Raw genomic sequence first — 21,437 nt, forward strand, 5'->3', positions numbered from 1 at the left:
TTCTTTAGTTATCCCTTTAGCTTCTTTAGGGACAGAAAAGAAACAGTCACATTATTATTTATTTTCAGCTCAGCACAAGAGTTTTCACAGGAAGTACTGGTAAGACAACACTTATTCAAAACTTTTTAACTGGCAAATATTTGTTACCCACGTTCAGTGATGCCATCCCTTCTCATCTCCTTGTGATCAACAGAATTGTCTTATTTAAAAAGCCACAGTGCATACTGTTTGGGATCAAAGCACATTACGAAGGAAGGGGACCCAGCCCCTCCTGGTAGAAAATAGAAATGGAATCTAATAACCAAAATAAGGAGCCCATCAGATTTATAATTATGTAATAATTATATTTTGAAACAGAATTAGAAAAAAAAGCACAACAACCAATAGTAGACCATGAATTTTATTTTTTAACTAAAAGGTGTGGTTATAAACACATTCTTATTTAGGAGTATAACTAAAAGGTCAGAAGAATAAATAATCTGCCCTTTAATTAAGCTTTGACCAGACAAGCTCAGGTTACAGCAAAACAGAAAGCTGGGTACATGTTAACTTGCTGCTAATATCAAAGCCCACCCAGCAACACTGAGAAACTCACATGCTTCCTCATTAGGTATTAACTCTTTCAAAGGTGTTGAATACTTATCCTATTGCTCTAGGTAATGCAGTAAATTGAGTGTTTTGGTGTGAATGAATGAGACAGTCTGGAGAAACAAAAACTCAGGCAATTTGGATGATGTGTTAGTTTGCCAGCTGAAGCAACATCCAATCTGTAGTCAAGCTGTATCAGAGGTGAGCTGTGGGTAGTGCTGCCAAACTAGAACTGCCTTGTACTGTATGCTTGGCTACAAGAGAAAGAAGAGAGATGGAACCAAGTGGAAGAATATATAGGTAAAATTGCTGCAAGGCTGATTGCAAAGACTTACCCATACCGACTGCTTTCTCAGGAAAAAAGAGTATTTACAAACCTCACAGAAGCCCAACCAGTTAAGACCCTTGCACTTCAATATTACTTATATCACAAGCCATTCAGAATACTTATGAATTAAGTATCTGCAGTGTTTGAACTAAACAAAGCTTTGCAAGCAAAGAATGCTTGACAGTTACCAATTTTACATAGAATTATAGATCAAACTTTTCTTTCTCTTGACAACAAATCAGACGTCACATTTCTATCCAGCATATACGAGGAAGTACCACGTCCAAAGACTGTACAGTACACACAGAGCTGGACTGAAGGTGTCAGATCAACAGCTACAATGCTTCAGAATGGTGCTCACAGCAGCTACAGTGGGCTGACACCTCTTCTCAGCACTCTTACTGACAGTTACTTTCTTGACATGCATGCTAGTCTCTGTCCACTAGAGAAACTTCCCTGACACAGCCTGGCTCCTGAGCAGAGTGACTGCTGCCTCTGTACCTATGGCTGTGGATCACAAAAAGCAAAACTCTGCAGAACAGCTGAAATGATGGCATAATCACAAGTTTAGAGCAACATCAGTAACTGAAGTCACTTCCCTTACTTTTCAATAAACAAACATCTTAACCAAGCAGAGCCCTCAATCACTTGATAGAAATACAAATAAGGTAGCAAAACAACTTGTTTAGAGACATTATCGAAAACTTCTTTTTAAATCTCTTTCAGCCTCATTTAATTTTACATGCAAAGCAGAGTCACACTAACTCTTGTACAAAGATAAGAATATGGGCTTCACACATCTTGAATTACTGCAGACAGGATGAAAAATTAAGCGTTTCATATCATACGGCTATTAAACACGGGGAGAATAGTAATGGAGGAGTGGAAGTGAAGAGCAGAAAGCAGCAAAACCCACATCAGTCCAGCAGAAGCTCATGCCTTCCCTCGCCTCCTCCCCATACACACATTTTCATTTCACTATACAGTAGCAAAAAATTATACATCGTAACCATCCACATTTGAACATTCAAAATAAACACAGCTGTTCATGCAGAGAAAAAAAAAATAAATACATAAAATAAATGTACTTCTACAGAGGCAGGTTTAGAGCTGAATCTGCCTGCAGAGCCATGTGGATTGGAATAACTAGGTCAAATCTTTTGCTAGCCGATCTCACTGCTGTTCCTCCCCATACCCCCTCCCCTTTAGTTTTCATTAGTTACTGACTAAATCAATTAACAAGAATGCAACAGATCTGTCACACAATTCTCAAATTACTTATGCCAAGTACATATCAGGTGGGTCATCTATGCAACAACAGATGGAGAAAAATTCAGTTGTTAGAATATTTTACAATATACAAAGAACTAATCCAGTGTACTCAAATGCTACTAGTGTCTATTAGCAGCCAAATAGCAAGGTATGCCTAATGTTTGTGTGTAAGGGAGGAAGGTAAGGAGCAAAGAGGTTAGAAAAAGACAGAGATGGGGGAATTGCTGCATTTTCACTTCTGCTGTGCTTGTGGGGAGATCAGCATCTGCTTTTTTATTTTTATTATTTTATTAACCTTAGGATTCTTAAATGAAATCTTGCTAGTCTATCTCCTACACATTGCAAGTGAACAGTTTTAGAAATCTAGCAAGTATCTCATTTTGACACTGAATTTTCAGAGTCTAACTATAATATTAGTTTTTATATTTACCATTCATCCACGTGTGTTTTACATAATTTTCTTTTAGGGAAAAAAAATCGCTGTGTATATTCACTGTCGCAGAGGCATCTAGTGTTTTATAAACCTTCATATAACATAGGGACCCAATCAGATAAATCCAGCAGCATACTCATTTTTATTCATTTCTCTCTTTCGGCCATCCAGGACAGAAGGGACTTAGTTTCATTATTAAAAACAAAAACAAAAAACAAAAACAACAACAAAAAAACCAACGAGAAAACAGAAATGCAGTTCTGTATCAGCTGATTCCTAGAACCAATCACTGTCAAACTCCATCTCTCCACACACAATATGCTGCCTGACAAATTACTGCAAGAAGGCAAAGATGACCAACCTAACTGTTTTGACAGGCCACGTGCCCAAACCTTCACTCAGATAAGTGCCACAGAACGTGACATTGCCAGACAGGGGCAGGGGAAATAACAGTGAGCTGTACTAGCTGGGAAATTTGCAGACCTAGCTGGCAAAATGCATGACTATTCCCAAGCCATTTTAGCCTGAAGTAATGGAAATCATCATAATTTCTCGCTGTACAGGTGCTCAAGTGGAGTTTCTACTGCATCAGTAACGCTTTTTTCCCTCACCAGAAATCCCAGGTCTAAAACATACTACCTGCAAGATCTATTTGAAGCAGAACATATAACCGAGCAAGAATGCACATGGGGAGTCCTTGTCTCTGATGTTTCTTCAAGTTTAGCCTTCTTGCCTTTGGCTAAACACCTCTGAAACCAAGGCCACACTATACACAACTCACCTAAGCCCGCCCCATCTGGCCTTTGTTACTGAGGTGGACCATACTTACAGCAGTCACCATTAAACTTTTATAGTCTTGGGTAATTTTCCACCCTCAACTCACAAAGTCTTAAAATAATTACTTCCTTACTACCTCAGATAAATGGCTATGGAAATTGAGGAAAATATTGAGAGTTTTTTGATTGATTTTTGTTTATTTTTTGTTTGTGGTAAGTTTTGACAGTGACATATTAAGAGAAGAGGATTCTTAGACCTGAACCCAGGAGGAACCTTGGAGTCTGGACTAAATAAGATGTTAAATGCAATCTAACAATACTTAATGCCTCCTGGATCAGAAAGCTGATACAGAAACAGCAGTGCTGGGACTATATTTGAGGAAACAGACCAAGGAAGGTATCAAAAATGAACATCTGTGAGAAAACTGCCAAAACCATTCTGGACACCACACTGTTCAGCAGCAGCATCAAATATACTGTGACTCACTCCAAGCAAATTAAATACTCTGTTTTGAAGTCTGTATTTTAATACCCAATGCTTCTCGTCAAGCAGTGCTCGTGCATGATGGCCTAATAAAGATCTTTTCCTTCTATAAAAATTAGAAAATTCATTTTCTATTATTTCTTTTAATGAAGGTCGGACAGATCATTTGGATTATTCTAAATGACATTTCCTTTATTTATCTTTCATTTTTAAATACTCAAGAATAAGAAATGTGTTCTGAGATCTGAATTTTTTCTATCCCATTAAATAGATAAACAAAATGGTTATTTGATCAGTTTTGCTCACAGAAAGGTGATTTCATTAGCCACTATACAATTAAAAACTGTTCCCTAGAGATATCTGCAGAACAGCAAACTTCATTTTTCCTTTTAAGCTACCACCTAAAATTATAGTTTACACAAAAAATGAGCTGGAAGTTAATTCTTCCTGCACTGATTTAAAAAGAAATTCAAACCACTATAATTCAGCAGATACTCATAAGCACAATTTTTCAATTGTTTAGATTTCTTCTTTTGAACCATTAAAGCACCTTATGACTGATATCCCAATTATGAACTTAACAGAAGATCTCCCTAAATAGATGTTTCTCAAAAAGGAAATTAAATTCCATGGATTTCCTGTTCAAGCCTCAGTTATTTTGAAAATACACAACCAGTCTTTCAGAAAACAGCTCTTTTCCTTAACTGGGTTCTTGCCACAGTAAATACCTAGAATGTCTATAAATTACTGAAAACATCTTATGTTTCTGGATGATCCAGACAATCAGAACTGTTCTGGATTACTAGAAAGCATCACCATATTTCTGTCTCACACAGGCACACACATATCCCTCCTTAGAGTATAACAAAGCAAGAACTATTTTTCATTATTTTAATGCTACAAAATAACCTTTAGTACTAATCAAGTCATCAGAGAAGTACACTAAGTTCCCAGGGTGACTTTAGAAGTGTTTTTATGTACTATGATAGCTGAAGCTATGAATAAAACCTCACCTAACTGATTGAAAAAGTTCTTAAAGTTTGGAATTCAATCATCACTCCTCAGAGCAGTTTGCCAGCAATCTGGTAGACTGTTGTAGTAAGACCTTTCCAATTCAAAGACAGGGCTAGAGCCCACCTTAGATAACTTCACATACATAACAATATCTCTCTGACTCCTTCACAAAGGTTCGCTAGCTTACAGTTTCACCAATGCCTTCATCTTCCAGATTTCCCGTTCCTCTTGGCTGTACTGACAAATTGTGGCATGTCACTTCATTTAACGCCCAGCTGGGATTCTTCTGTCCTTGGAGAAGTCAGTTCAGCCATCAGAAATGCAATGTTTGCAATTTCTGTAGATTGAAATCAACTGCCCTAATGAAAGTTTGATAAGAATTGCTTGTCTTTTGTTTTGGTGTTTCTGTTCTCAAAGGCTATCTGGAGCTCTGGTAAATGATGACAACCCAAGTTTTCACTAAGACTTGACAAAAATAACAGTACCTGCATTTTTCAACCAAATCTGGAATTTCATTATTGAATTAATTTAGAAAGAGTAGCAAGGGTGCTGCAAAACCTAAATTACAGATTTCTGGATGCCATCAGCAGAGAAAAATAGACACCAGTTCGTAACCATTTTGGTGACGTTGGCCAGCTGGCTTTTCTTTCTTACTTGTAATCCATGCTCATTAAAGATGCTGCAAGAAGGTGGGAATGATGCCTGAGCACACAACGCTCTTCCAGATGGAACAGGATTTCTATGTTACAAACATTATGGGCTTTAAAATAAATAAACAATTCTTAAGAATTTTCAGAGCTGATCCCTCAATAACTGAGGCAGACTATTCACACACATGAAATCTCTCCACAGGATACAAGTGTTCTCATGTATCTTTGAATTTAGGAACATATATCACATTGTTTCTGATGTAAATAAACAAACTGGTACCATCGGTTACATTGCTTTGCTCTTACATTCAGGCAAATAGGTGGGTCATGCTTTCCCCTCTCTCCCACTCCCAGTCCACATCTTTACTCACTTTCACCTCCACTCCCTACTCCTACACACTAGAAAAGATGTCCATGCGCTCCTTCCAGTTCCATATTCCTGCCATGTTCCACTTCTGGTCTTTAGCCCCTGTTAACTATTCTTATCTAGATAGAAGAGAAAGAATTTAGAGAGTATTGAACTCTCTAAACCTCAAATTTCAAGTGAGAAACAGAATAGTAAAAATTCTGAAGAACAGCAGATTGTCACACCATAAACCATGTGGTCACTGCACTGTATCTCCACAAGAATTTTCTGCATTACTCACACATGAGGGGGTTGACTTGTCATGATCAGTCATTTGAGTTGGAAATATTTATTGACGATGCAAAAATATTCCAACTTTCGTTTTTATTACTATTTTAATACCATTATTTAAGATGCTTTGGAATATTACAGTTTCTCAGCCTGTACTATAGTAGGACTGAAAAAAAATTACATTTAATCACTATTTCATTTATATTAAAAATAATCCAGCTGAAGAATCGAGATCTAAACCTAAAAACATGAGCTGAGTGCCAAAGTACACTGCACTAAGTTTACCACATCATAAACAACGCCAAAGAGTAAACTAAGTCCTTCATTAAATTTACAAGAACTTGAAGAGAGTAACTTGGTAAATAGTAACTTCTTATATTCTGTTACCAGGTCAAAGGGAATCTTTTTTTTCAAAAATTCAGCAAAATGGGTCACCCTGCATTACAGTGCTGATTTATTATTATTTTTTTTATTTGCTATTTGTGATGGCTCTCATTTAGCAACACAAAACTATTTTACAAGTGAGAAGTTCTGTCCCACAGGCTTGAGCTGGGGAGGCTCTGGAGGATGCAGAGCTCACTCCTGTGTTTAATCTTTGAGGTCAATACCTGTTTACGTGTGAAGTGATCACAGCTGCAGGGTGACATTTGTCAAGAGAGAAGAAAGCCTGAAGAGAGCCTGATTAAAGTAAAATATGAGAAAATCCAAGGTGGATCTAGACAATGCGTTCCATTTTTTTCTCTTCATCATGTAAACATATTCACTCAAGATTCTTTACATCATTTAACATACCTGCAACAGTAGCAGACAAGACAGAAAGAGCACCTTGCTGTAAGGTGTGTAAGATTTGAGATGGTTTTGGAAGACATAATTATAACCTATTTAATAATACATATGCACACATACTTAGTTTACTCTCAAAATAACACTGCCACATGTATGACACAGACATCATCATTAAGGAGGGCACTGTTTCTTTTTGTGTGTACCTTCTTAATAGATCCTTACATTACCACTTCGCCCGTGCAATGCAGTTGCAACACAATTGCCAGCACAGTTCTGAACAAGATGCAAACACCCTGCAGGACTGCCAGTCCTTGTTAGGGGAACACTGGGATATTCTTTCCAGGAGTTGACAGAACTTACAACCACTACTACCACCACAGTTGTATCTGACAAACCTCTCACCTGCAAAGCAGCTTTGTGAAAGAGCAGACCTGGGGCAGGACATGGGGAAAGCTGTTGATAAGGTACTGCTTCACAGTCTGTCATTAAGTTGCAGACTTGAAGCGTACTGTCAGCGTTAGCAATACTCTTCAAAGGGGCAAGGGGAAGAAAAGCAAGGCTATCACATGATCCTGTTGGCTGACTGGTCACCTAATGCTATGCAAGAGCAGAGGCTTGCAGGAGAAAAAAAAAAAAGAGGGGGGGGGGGGAATCATAACACTATCGAGTTAATGTCGACTAAATGGATCTTCTGCAGGTGAGGTTAGTAGACAGAACAATGCTCTGGTGGTGCAATGTTATTACCAGCCCTGGAAAAATGATGGGTAGAGGGAGTGAAGCATAGCAATTAGTCAAAAAAGCAAAAACATGAACTTATAAACCCACAACAACAACAAAAGAACATACAAACATATGATTACCATTATTTCTATCTGCATGTAGAGCTCAAGTGGCTTCTGCTTCAAAAAACAAAAACAACTATGCAGATCTTTAAATAATGACACAATTTCTGATCTTCCACAGAAGTTACACAACAGTGTAACATCTGAACACCGTGGAAGTTAATTCCTAAATTATATTGGCAGACGATCAGATTTGGGATATCTGTGAGTAAATAAATCATACACAAGAGTAATATGCATCCCCCAACTGGCATAAATCAGCCTGACCATTCTTGAACAAACTGATTTCCACAGCAGATCTGCCTAGTACGCAAATAATCTTAAGGCTGTCTGACAAAGCTCAGCTCACGCACATAAAACGGGTTTACAAAATTAATGAACTCTTCATATTAAAAGTGATACAAGAAAATAAATGCTTTGATGATTTTGCAACAAAATTGATGAATATATGCTTGACAAAATTAAAATCAGCTTTAAGTCCTCCCTCAATCCAAACCTGTCTTCCTACACACTACTGCACTCACTCTATTCAGGCTTTTATATTTAAAAATCATTTTAGAACCTATCTTAGGAGTCTACAATGCTCTTAATACTGACCTTCAGTGAAGGTGGAGTGGAAACTGAATGATTAGGTTGTTACACACTCTAACAGCACAAAAGCCACAGGTGGACAGCTTTTGCTCAGAGAAAGAAAAAACAACAAGAAGAGGATGGATAGGAAGAAAGAATAAGAAGGGAGCAGCTGTAGGACAGAGAACATTTAATAGGCATGAAGGAGGAGAAAAAGGTTGGAAAGATGCAAAACAAATACCTGGATAAACCTCAATTCTAAGATAAGAAGGAAAAGCAAGGGAAATTTGTTCTGAGACTAGAGATACAGCTGTAAGATGAGACGTCCAAGAAAGAGTTAAAAAGTGTAAGGAATCATATGTTTTGCCCTGAAAGAATGAATTCTTTTTTAACTTTTAACACTCAGGTTCTGTAGAAGATCTGAAAGAATCAAAATCTTAAATTTTGTCACTATATTAATATAGCCCTGGTGCTTCAAAGGTGCAATGGCTGTTTGGAGACATACATCACTAATCACACCCTCTAGAAAATGGAAAAATATTTAGCTACAATGTATTTAAAAACACAAAAAGCCAATGCTTCAATATAATGCAGTTTTCTTGCAGCCATGTTACTCTGAGAGATTTGCTATTAGTATTTAAAGCTTTAAACCTCTCTAGAATTACACCTAAATTATTCCAATAAGGAAAGAAAACAGAAAGAGGTTAAGAGGTTTGCTTTTATCTTTATTTACTTCTATATTCTTGGTAACGTTTATACATATATATTTATAGGCTGAATAAGTCTAAAATTAAGAATTGGTCAAGAACGTATGTTTCTGGAGGCTAGCAATGCCATAGAGATCTCAATTTTTTACACTACACTGTCCTGTAACCAGACTCACTGATCTGCTGGCTGAAGTAAGGACATCTGCTTCTGAACAAATCTTGACATTTCTAAATTTCTATTTCATTCCAAACAGGAAGAAAATCAAATATTTGTCATATTTCTCATAAATGCCCTAGAAAATAACAATTCCAGGTTCACGATCACACATTAATGTAATGTCCCATTAATTAACTAGGATATTGAGCATGTTTCTTCTATAAAATGTCAAACTGCTTCAACAAATCACATTTTGGAATCTCTCATTTTTCTAGACCAGTCAACATTCCTTATCTTCTCTTAATGATGTTATTTAAAAAACATTAAATAAAAAAGTAGCAAAAAAAGAAGTATTACATCAGAGTGACACAATGTTAAAGCAGTTTATACATTCCTTCATGTCGTATACATATACATCTGAAATTTAAATATGTTGCCTATATAGGGAACTAGCTATGTGGAACTAAAGACTAGTTTCTCCCAGTCTTTGTCTAAAGCTGATTTAATACTATTTTCCAGAACAGAAAAGCAATAAAAGTTTTTTCCAGTAACACATGACCACCATTCCCTCTTAACGGGGAACATGAGAGTACTCTGTCTTCTGAAGTATCCCTTTTTATAAATTTTTTGAGAACAAAATTATCCTGAAGAAATTATGATGTGGAGAAGAATCAACTTATGAGGAACAAAAATGAAACTATCCTCAAAATTGCCTGCTATAATCACACTTAGTGCTATAGGAAACACGAAATACTGATCCTAGAAGGGAAGAGAAGGTGTTTATAACATAGCAACTCAGATTTCATTTAGGGTACCCACAAGTTAATTACTTTCTTAGGAACAGATCATCTAAATATATTTCTTGGTTTACTTCCTGTCTGCTCACATGACAGACTACAATAAAAACGATCAAGAAAGCCATTCCATGGCAATCAGAAAATCCACATCTATCAAATGTGGTGTGCTCCACCCAAATTAATTCTCTTTTGTAGACTCACACTGAACTTCAAACTAATCCTCACCTATTTCAGATTTCTACTACTGTTTATCAACTTCACACATAATTGGCCTCCCATGTGCCACCTTGAGTCCCGCATTGTGAAAACATGCCATTTAGCACATCAGTGATTTCACAGTATTCGCTACAAATGGAAGGGACTTCTGGAGATCACCAACTTCACTGCCCCTGCTCACAACAAAGTAAACTAGAGCAGGTTGCTCAGAGATTTATCCAGTTGTTTGAGTATCTTTAAAGATGGAAACTCCACAACTCTGTCCCAGTGTTTGACCACCATCCCAGAAACAGTTATTCTTATGTTTAAAGAGAATTTCCTGCGTTTCAGTTGCATGTTGACCTTCCTGCCCTAGCAAATAGTCTGGCTCTGTTTTCTTGACCCTCCTTATCAAGTATTTGTACAAGCTGATACAATCCGTCCAAAACAGTCTCTTCTCGAGGCTAAGCAGGTGCAACTCTCCCAGTCTCTCCTGATACATCAGAAGCTCCAGTGGTCCTCTGTTGGCCTCACTCCCATTCACATCTCATACAGGGAAACCAAAACCACTCAGCACTACAGACATCCTCACCAGTGCTAAGTACCAGGGGATCACCACTTTCCTCACTCTCCTCGTTACACTCTTCCCAATGCAACCCAGAAATCTTTTCGTATATTTCTGGCATACATTCAACTTGTTATTCCCAAGACTCCATTTGTGGTTCAACTTGTCATAATCATGTCAACGCAATCACTGCAAAATTAATTTAGCACAAGGGATGTTGTAATCCCAGGGAACATTTGGCTTTGGAAATTTTCATATTTTCAAGCTATTCTGTTATCATATCAGTTCTCTCCCTTTTCTCATATTAGGTGCGTGGGAAAAGTTGATAGATAAGTATCAGTCGCACAATTACCATCCAATTCTTGTTTTAATACATACAAAACATCTTCCCACCTGAGTCTAACCACTTGCCTCTCTTTTCCCCAAAGGCTTATTTCCAACAAACCATCTATAAGAGGTATAAATACAACCAATTGGATCTGATAATCTTGTTCAGATGCACATTTTGGACAATTAGTGGTAAACAGCAGGAAGTTCAGGAAAATCTACTGAACAACTACAGAAAAGATTGTCAACAGGCACATTCCTACTCATAACCTTTATATACAGTTGTGTGTAATCAGAAGATTCATCTTTAGCTTAAATTTTGTTTTCAACAGAAGCAACTGGTCTCACCAGTTGCAACAAGGATTCTAGTCTTGATGACACACTGGTCTGATCTGCTACAGCAATGCCCAGAGTCAGCTCCAGACGCTGGAGCCCTCCAGCTCCCCGACTGAGCACATTTCTTCCCTATAGGGCAGTGAGTCAGAAGCCCACTGCCATCTAAGTTTGTCTTGCTAGACAGCACAACAATTTGTCTACAGCTACGTAGACAGTGAAAAAACATCTTTCAAAAATAAGGCCCAGACTAAACAATGCCAAACACCGTAGCAAAGTAGAGAGTGGCCCCCACTTCCACTTTCTTCTCAGTAAAGATGAAAGTCCCAGGGACATGGTAAGTGACAGATCCAGTGGAAATTATGTATACAAGTCTCTCAGAATTGAACACTGTCAATACCAGAAGGAAGAAAGGAGTGCAAATTCCAAAGGAAGGATTTCAGCCTCATTTCTATTGAGCTTTTTTGGTTTTGTTTTCCTTTCGCACTGCTTGCACAAGTAAACTTTATCTCAGAGAATGGGAAATAGGCAGGTGTCATCGCATCAAATACAATAAATAAAAACAACTTCTTTCTCCTGGTCACTTCACTGATGTTAAAAATATAGCAACTTGCTTGTTATGAAGGATAAACAAATAATACTGCATGCACGAATGCAGAAACAGCCTCAGAAATCTAAAATCTTATGCTAGTGAATGCTTACCTGGGGTCCAACCTATGGGTTTGTGGGTTTTTTTGCACTAGAGTAACTAGTCTAGAGTAATGTCAGTGAGAGTGACTTATTTATTTTTAAAGTACTGTAGGTTCCTCCCTTCTACCCCCTGATTCTCTGCAAGGGAAACCAAGACAGAGTAGGTGCTGTTAAAAGGATGCTTTTACTAAGCTCACATAGGGAAAATGAGGGAAAATGTAAGTGGTTTAGACATATTTCCTTTAATCATTCTAGTGTGACCAGGGAATGCAAAGATGGCTTTTTATCATTTCACACCAAGCATTAAGGCACAACATTTGTAATATTAAAATGAGGTTTAGTTAAGAGAACCTAAAAGATATTTCATTAATACAGGGTAATTAGGAGAGTTTCAGAATTCTGTTCTTTCCTATTCAAAAGATAACTTGCATTAAGAGCTGATTTATAAATATGCAAGTATCTTGCATTCTATATAACATACAACAGATCTAGTGGGATATTATGCTTCTTTACAGCTCTCAGATTTTCTTAGTTATACAGACAACTAACTTGAGAGTTAAAATTCAATGATCAGACATCAGTAACAGCTGCATGAGCCTTCACTATTGCTCAGCACTATAGAAGTTTACAAAAGGAAAAACTTGAGACTGAGATATATTAACTATGCAGGAAAAAGCATCATTATATTTCACTCTCTGCTCTGGTAAGGAAATCATAGCTTTGTGTCACGGGTCCATCAGCATTATGAAAATCAACTCTAAAAATGACAGCTGGCTGTGATCAATACTTCAACTCTCCCAGCTCTGTTACCACTTTTACTACATAGAATAACAGGAAAGGTATCATCCCTGTGAGAAATCAATGACTGCCAGATGATCCTTACTGAAGGCTGCAACTTGACATCATGGACTGAAGACTTCTTTGCAATGGATAACAGAACTCAGACCATCCAACTACCGGAAACTTTGCTCACCTTTGAACAAAATGTTAGCAATTCCTGCTCTATCAATTGATCAGAAACCCATGTATTCCTCTTCCCTTCCTTCATTTGGATGCCTATCCCTGCTGGCTTTCCCACATCTAATAATTCTTTAAACAAGTGAAGGGAGTCACTGCTACAGAAGATTACAAAGTGATCACAATGTTAGATGAACAGTTCCAAAGAACTGTTGATAACACCTCAAAGGCATTTGACTGTTTGTAAGGTGCCAATTACAGGCTTAAGACTACTACTGAGTGTTACCTCAGGTTACTTTGCTTATGAAAGCTACATGTAAATTTAACTTTCTTGCCAAATGTTCACGACAAACTCAAGAAAGGCACAGAAATCCCAAAGCTGTCAAAATCACTGTGAACACGGATTAATTTTTGACTGTTATGAAAAAATGCAATACACAAAATGGTCAAGCAAGCACTGGTCGACTCAGGCACCCCCATTTTCTTCACCCTGCTGACAAGCAGCAGTAATAGTCAAGGGAACAGATTTCCCCAAATGTTAATATACCACTTAATTTCTATGGACTTATAAGAAACTGGTCTGCAGTTCTAAAATCATAGAATCTTTTGAGTTGGAAAACACCTTTAAAGTTCTTCTAACTCCAGCTCCCTTGTGATGAATAGAGGCATGCATATCTAAATCAGGTTGCTCAGAGCCTGGTCCAGCCTGACTTTAAATGTCTCCAGGGACAGGGCTTCCACCACATCTGTGGGCAAGCTGCTCCAGTGCCTCACCGCCCTTATTGTAAAAAAATTCTTCCTTGTATCCAATCTAAATCACCCATCTTTAGGTTTGAAACCATTTCCCATTGTCCTTTCACAACAGACATTGCTAAAGAGTCAGTCCCCTTCTTTCTTATAGCCCTCCTTTAGATACTGAAAGGCTGCTATCAGGTCTCCTCGAGCCTTCTCTTCTCCAGGCTGAAAAAGAGCAAAGTATTAGCAGCTCTTCTTTTTCAAGAAGAAATTCTTAGCAAATGCATGTTAATCAGTGACAGAGGCAGAAATATGAGCAACAGAAAGAGCCACAGGCAATTTGGATCAAACAGTACTGTTATAAGAACCCAGCTGAGAACTGAAAGGAAGTTGCTAACAGTAGCAGGAACCTGTAATCAGACAAAACACCACTAATAACAGCTGTGTGCAAGTAATAAGCTCCCAGCATTCTCTAGTAACTCCTCACTGAAACCCTACCCTAAGATGAACTGTGGTTTGGTGGTTGTACTTTTGTCACCTGTACATTTTAGAAATTGGTTTTAATGGTATTCTCTCCAGGAATTCAATGCATATCTGAAATTTAACTCCTAATTTTGAGATTGGAACAAATGTTCACCTATAAATGGCCCTTTACAGAAGGCACTCAAATAGTACCAATTTTCTCCACTCTGCTTTCTTTTAAAGGAATATGCCGAGCTTAAATGTAAACACAAACATATGTTTTCTTCCAAGCAACAGAAGGGGCACACCAGCCAACAGTCACACATGAGGTAGGTGAGCTACACTGTGCTGGTCAGAACTGGCAAGGCAGAGCTCCATCCATGCCATGTCAGACATATACTAGCTCTCCAGGTAGAAGCAATAATTTTCCTGTGAGATATCTACTTGTTTTAGTGACTGAAAACCAAACACTAACCCTAGGAAGAAAAAACTGGTTACATAAACAAAAATAAATGGCAGAAGCCTATTATAAGCCTTCTAAACTGAAAGAAGCACAGAGAAATGGATTAACAGTGTATAATATACACTTATTTCAAATCAATATTAGATCAATTTTAGATCAAATATACATACACCATGTACCAGAGACATTGGCAATGCTTTAAGAATTTGCCACCTGAATTAATTTTGACAATTTTATATATATAAATACACACACACGCTCATTATATCACATCACCCTGACTCACTAGGAATTATACAGCACTGAAATAAATGCGAGTCAGATGAAGTTAACTTTGAGACTGAACTACCATTATAAAAGCAAAACGTTAAACAAAAGTCATGAATTTCCATATGCTTAACATCTAGAGTATATTGATCCAACTGATCATAAACTACAAGTCTGAATCAGCTTAAATCACTGCTGCTGGAGGACTGCTCCTTACAGTCAAGCTATACCTGACCACATCAAGCTATTACATCAGCTAGGAAGCTCAGCTTCACTTTTAAGAAACAATCTGTAGACACTGACACCAGAGGACAACAAAGGAATCGTAAACTCAGATTAGTGAATTATAGAGCTACCCCCATCTGATCTGAGCTCAAGCTGTTGCTTTTAAGGCAACAGAAAGCATATTACAACTACTGTGCAAAGACGAGACACAAGAATCTTGAGAACATTAGCCAGGTATAAAGAAAGCCCTGAGAAACATTACTTGACTCAGACATAAGATTGTTGGACCACATCAGAAACATGTTTAGTTAGCACATCTGGAGAACTCAGCCAATTTCTATCCATTAGAGAGATGGTTCTAAAGGATAAGTGTGTAACCCTCGCATTTTGAGCCAGACAATATTTACAGCTAACCAAACATTATTTTCATATGTGCCTCTCACAGAGGACAGGCTTGAAGGGATAGGCAGAGCTGCTGCTTCTCAGTAGAAAATGTATGGGATCACATAAAAGAAGAAAAAATGTATTTTGCTCAGAATGACAGATGGAACTTTATCTTTTTAGGCCAACAAAAACTACAACACTATGCTATTAGTAAGACCAGCTTCAAGTCAGCCTTAACTTGTCTTGCCTACTTCAGAACTAGAAAGGACTGAGAGCAGTTTTAATAAGCATTTATGTTATTTCCTTAGAGCTGAAAGTGTTAGACAGCTTAAAAGAGGATCCATAATTGCTAACACGTCTTAGCAAAACCAAAAAAATCAGCAGACAAGCAAACAACAACAAAAAACAAACCCAACAACAAAACAACACCAAATTGATGGATGCTATGATGAAATATGCTCCTGATGCAATACTGATCTAAAGTCATCTTCCAAATTACTAGGTAACATTATAATTGTGCTTAGTTATAGTTTCTAAAATGTACATGGCATTTAAAGAAAAAGATAAATGAGAAGGAAAGGAAAAAAGAAAAGGCTGTCAAGGTATTTTAGCACCTCACCCATAACTACCTCATCAGGTAAAGCCTCTAAATCGTATAGTTATGAGATTACATCTTAGAGCAAAGCTTATTTCTAAAGCACTAATCATCATCAGATCCAACTACCGGAGGGTACATTTACCGTTATAATCTACTCTTCTTCTTGAGTGTGGGTCAAGGATGACTGGATAGGGAAATCATGAAAAGTGGTTTCTTTCAAAGGGAAACAATATATATACACAATTTCAGAAGCATTCTTTTCTCGACTTTGCCATTTGATTCATCAAACAGACCAAAATACCACACCAAATAACTAGTAGGTTAATTCCATTAACAATAGGTGAATATACATAGAACAAAATTTTCAAGTTCTTTGTTTACTGTTGCACATATGAATATGTAACAAAAATGTGTGTATATATATATGCATATTTTATATATACATAAAAAGTCAATTTTTAACCTTTTGCATGACAGTTATTATCCCACAGACATGAAGAATTTTGCAAGCAAAGGCACACCTGAAGCGTGTTTCTTACTGCTGTTAAGATCTGGGAAGTTGGTCATCCTTTTCAACAAGGGAAATAAAACCACACTGCTCAAGCAGCCAGGTACTGTGAAGCAGTTTGAAAATAATAAATATAAAACACTTAATGAGATTCTTATCACCGTGTGGCTGCTTGCCATCAATATCAAGAATTACAAGAGCACCTATTCTAAGTATATTAAAAAAGAAAGGAGAAGATGCACTCATGTTACAATTACTTCAGTACAGCACAGACTGAAAGTATGCATGGAACTTGTTAAGATGTATTACAGCATCTATTTGTATTTGTTCTTTAAGTGATTCAGTTGCAAAATCAGCGAACAGACCTGCAGAAACCTGTTCCTTGATGTAGTGCGTGCAACAGCAGTTATCAACACACGAGTTTTGGAAGAAGAAAAAAAAAGCAGCTGTTTTATTACATGGAAAAATGAATTATCAATTCAGATATCCCACTCTTGTCCTTTCCAGATCTCAGAATGCTATACCGACCAAGATAACTGCAAGCCTTTTGCTAATGCTGAGCACAAGGCATTATTGGCTGTTCCCCACAAGCAAAGCACAGAGGTCTGGTGAAAAAACTGCCAAATGAGCACTGATAAGCAACGACCCATCATTCAGAGACAATCCTGCTGGCGCGGGTCCGCCGCTTTCTGCTCGGATTGCTTTAGCGCAGCGCTGCGCCTCAGAAGTCACAGCCGCGTGGAGCCCGAGCCTACTCTCACATCGAAGCGAAAGAAAAAAGTAAATGACTTGGCATTATCTAAACGACGCCTGGCACTCAAACGGCAATTCTATCGCAGCGCTAGGTTCTGGATAAGTGTTAAATCAGCTCAGTCAGCCCACGACTTTCCTCGTCTTTTCAATCTGTAGACGCCACACGTTAGTTAAGGACAGCTGGTGGCAGCTTGTTACTCCTACTGCCCCTCTCACCTGAGCGACGAAAACAGCTGCGTTCTCCAGCGACCAGACAGCTCGGCACCATAACCTGACAAGGGCAGGGGAACGCTCGAGAGGCAGCGCTCTATCTCACGGATCGGCTGTTTCCCAGCGGCTAACGCGCCGCGACAGCCGTCTGTGGGACGCAGTAACCGCCGCTGCCGCCACACGGGGCAGAGCGCGTGCCGCCCCCGCTCCCCCAGCTCAGGCGCGCGCTGACCGTTACGCCGCGCGGGCGCACCTGGCGCCCAGGTTTAAACCGCCGCGCGCGCAGAGCCCGCGGCAGCGGAGCCGAGGACGAGCCCGGTCCCGCAGTAACCCCGCGCTGCTCGCAGAGCTGCGAGCGGCTCGTTCCCGCAGCCCAGCCCTCCCGCGGGAGCCCTCCGGCGAACTCTCCTTTCGGGACGGCTTCTCGCTCGACGCAGGATGCGAGGCCGGGGACGCGGCCGGTGGGAAGCAGCTCGCAGGGCCCGGCCCACGCGGGTACCCGAGGGCCCTTCTCCCGCCGCGGGGCCGCAGGTGGAGGGCCGGGCCCGTTCCTGGGGCGACCTCGCCTCCTAGCGCCCGCGCCGGGCGGCGGCGCGAGCTGCAGACCCCCGCCGGGCGGCCCCCCGACCCGCCCGCATCGGTGCAGCTACGTGACCGAGCGACGGGGCGCGGCGAGGCAGGGGGAGGAGGACCCGAAGCGGCCCCTCGGCCAGCGGCCGCTCAGCCCCGCGCTGCCCGGGGCGCCGCGTTACCTTTCGAAGAGCAGGCGGATCATGAAGATGCAGAAGGCCAGCGGGAAGGCGAGGTAGAGGTCCTCCGCCTGCGGGAAAGAGGCTTCCTCCGTGCTCTGCAGGTCGGCCCAGGTGACGTTGTGCGGCAGCCAGAACCGCTCGTTCCAGAACCAGGCGAGGATCCCTGCCATCTTTGCTTTGTCTGTCGCGGCGCCCCCCGCTCCGCTCCGTTCCGCTCCGTTCCGCTCCGCCCGCCGGCCTCTCTCGCCGCGGCTGCCGGGGGAGAGAGGAGGATGCAGGCGCGTGTCAACCCCGCAGATGCTGCTGCCGAGCGGCGATGCCGGCTCCCCGCCCCGACCGCCCGGCGGGTGTAGCGGCCGCCCCGCCTGTCACTCGGCCGCGCCGGCCCCCATTGGCTCTCGCCCGCTCCCCGCCGGCCGCCGTTGCGCGGTGCGCGGCAGTCAGAAGCTGCTCGAGGCCAGCCCCGCCGGCTGCCCGCGGCAGACTTTCCCCCGCCCCTTCCACCTCACGAGAAGCCCCGAGGCTCGCGGAGAACCTGGGGCGGTAGCGCGTAAAGCCCTTCTGAACTCGGAGTATTCGTGTCTACTGAGGGAGCCCCCGCCCTTAGCGGTACCCACGACTGTTGCCCTCTGGTACTTAGCCGGACTGAAGGTGGGAGTCCTAGCTGAAAGAACCCGCTGAAACGCCTCCCGACTTAACTCCGTACACCAAACGGGAGTAAATGAGGCACGGACGGGTATTTGGAGTGCACCCCTCGGTAGAAGTAAATATGAGGTGAGGATTATAGCTTTCTATTCCCAGATAAAGTATTTTGGAATTTATGTGGCTTGTGACTTTGTTATCTTACAGCCTGGTCCTAGCTTATACACCGTGTACAAGGCAAATTACAGTTGTATCCACTAGATTTCACAGAAAAGATGTAAACCAGGTGTCAACAGTTTTAAGTGCTGTTGTGGCCTCTGGCCTATAGACTTAGTGGTCTAGGCACAGACAAGCTTACTTCAAGTCATAGGTACACTGCTCCCGTGCCATCCCCTTTTCTGCCCTGCCTCCCCTTTTGGTTGGTTGGTCTCAATTTTCTCCCGTGTCATCACACCCTCCAGCTGGCTACTGAACACCAAGAGAAGCTGACTGTTTTGCAAGACACACTCTAGAATTTTATCATCCTACTTGGAGGTTTGCTGCCAGCTTGTTCTTTATTTATTTATTTTTCTGCTGGCTCTGCTTGTCTTTCCTGAAAAACTAACTACATAGATCCTCATCTGTGTGCTGACAGTTCTGTGCTGAAGAAAATTCTAAGGTAAACACACAGCACAGTGATACAGTGAAAAACACTATAGTTGTAACAAAATTTGTCATTTTTATATATGGTGAGAATTTCCATCCAGGACATCATGGAAACGTTTCAGGGGATGCTTTGGCAAGATGGCTGAGGAGTCAACCAGGTGAATCTACTACTGGATGTTTTTGGCTTATTGCTGAGCCAACAGACCAAGCATCTGTGAAGTTTCCAGTGGTCCCTTCCAGGGCAAAGAGAAAAGAGCTGGTAGCTGGAGGCTGCTTCATGGACACCCAGTCATTCAAACCATCTGAAAAAAGCGTGGAATGTAGCACTGGTCAGACCTATCTGACCCTTCTCATGCTTAGCTGTGGTGCTCACCACCAGTGCCCACCTGAGCCTTCACAAAGTTCCAAGCCCTGTTGGCTCCAGGCCCATGCATAATTGTATTGGGATCCTGTTGGGAGTCCCTGGCATGAGCAGTTTTCTAAAAATCAGGCCTTTGCTGATTTCAGCTTGGAGAGAAACTGACAGTGGGAGTTGCATGCCCCTAATGCAGCATTCTTTACCTACAAATCATGATTCTTCTGGGCGTAAGAGAACATATTTTATTTCTTCAAATCTGCAAGACTTTTAACCAGTGCTGAAGGTATAACTGGCTACCATCTGCATTCCTTCTTCCAGCTCTCTCCCTTGCACTCACAGCCAGTTCTCATGCCAATTCTGAATGACATAGAGCTCCTCCTAGGAACATATTTTCCAGCTCTCTCACTGACATCTAAATTGGCTGCTGCATATACACATATGCCTCTCTTTTACTACAATACCCAAATCCTCCATATCTCCTGTTTTCTGGATTAATTTGCCTTGTCTTTAACAGAGATGTGTATGTATATCCTCAACATTACCTCAGAAGTACAAACTTTGAAATGTATTGAAGAAAAGCTCTTCAGATACAATTTCAATAGCCGACAATATGCAGAAAACCATTGGCTTCATTGGTATTGTTTAGGTACAGACACAGGCAAGGAAGTGGTCTTTGAAAAAGGAACCTAGCCACAGCAATAATAAAAGGTTAATTCCTGCTGAACAATTAATACTACTCTGACTTTTGTGTGAGAGTAGAATTGTTTTAGGGGAACAGCTCCCTAAGCATACCTGAAAAGACATTTTAGAAACAATTGGGTGGATGACCATTGAAACCTTTTAATTGAATTCATATTGTCATAGCAATCATGCGGAAGTAGCCAAGGGAAGACTATGGGAAGAGAATGCTTGAATCTTGTGCTGTGGAGGGGAGATACTACCAGAGGAGCCCAAAAGCAGTTCCACTAATTTACAGTGGTTAATAACCACTTTCTTCTTTTTTAACCTAACATGTTTTTGTTTTGTTTTTGTTGGTCATCTGCAGTCAACAGGAGTTTGTATTGCACCTCTAAACTGCTTTGTGCCTGTTAGCATCCCTGCACCACGCTGTTGGCCACCTGGTAGAGTTCCTGGCCAAACCAGGAAAAGCCACAGTAAAACTTAGCAATTTCAAAGGACTACTAAAGAGCTGAAAGAAACCAGCTAATTTTTTTGTCTCATTAAGCGTGCTCTAATTCTGGAGTAATGCCCAGCTTCTACACAGGCAACCACCATCAGAAGCTGGGCCAGTCTTCATGGAAGGAATACCACTTTACTCCGACTGACT

General features: G+C 40.6%; 1 protein-coding gene across 2 annotated transcripts in view; it reads right to left on the bottom strand.

The window, feature by feature from the left end:
- CERS6 (ceramide synthase 6) overlaps positions 1–18,654 on the bottom strand; it is a 104,642-nt gene extending 85,988 nt beyond the window's left edge. For both annotated transcript variants that reach the window (XM_065750957.1, XM_065750956.1), the window contains exon 1: positions 18,466–18,654. In XM_065750957.1, the coding sequence (XP_065607029.1) occupies positions 18,466–18,635 (170 nt within the window). In that variant the 5' untranslated portion in view covers positions 18,636–18,654. The remainder of the gene's footprint in view (positions 1–18,465) is intronic.
- Positions 18,655–21,437: the final 2,783 nt, after the last annotated feature.

The sequence above is a fragment of the Cyrtonyx montezumae genome, unplaced genomic scaffold (genome assembly GCF_038088225.1).
Source record: "Cyrtonyx montezumae isolate F1298 unplaced genomic scaffold, pur_monq_1.0 scaffold_7, whole genome shotgun sequence".
NCBI lineage: Eukaryota > Metazoa > Chordata > Aves > Galliformes > Odontophoridae > Cyrtonyx > Cyrtonyx montezumae.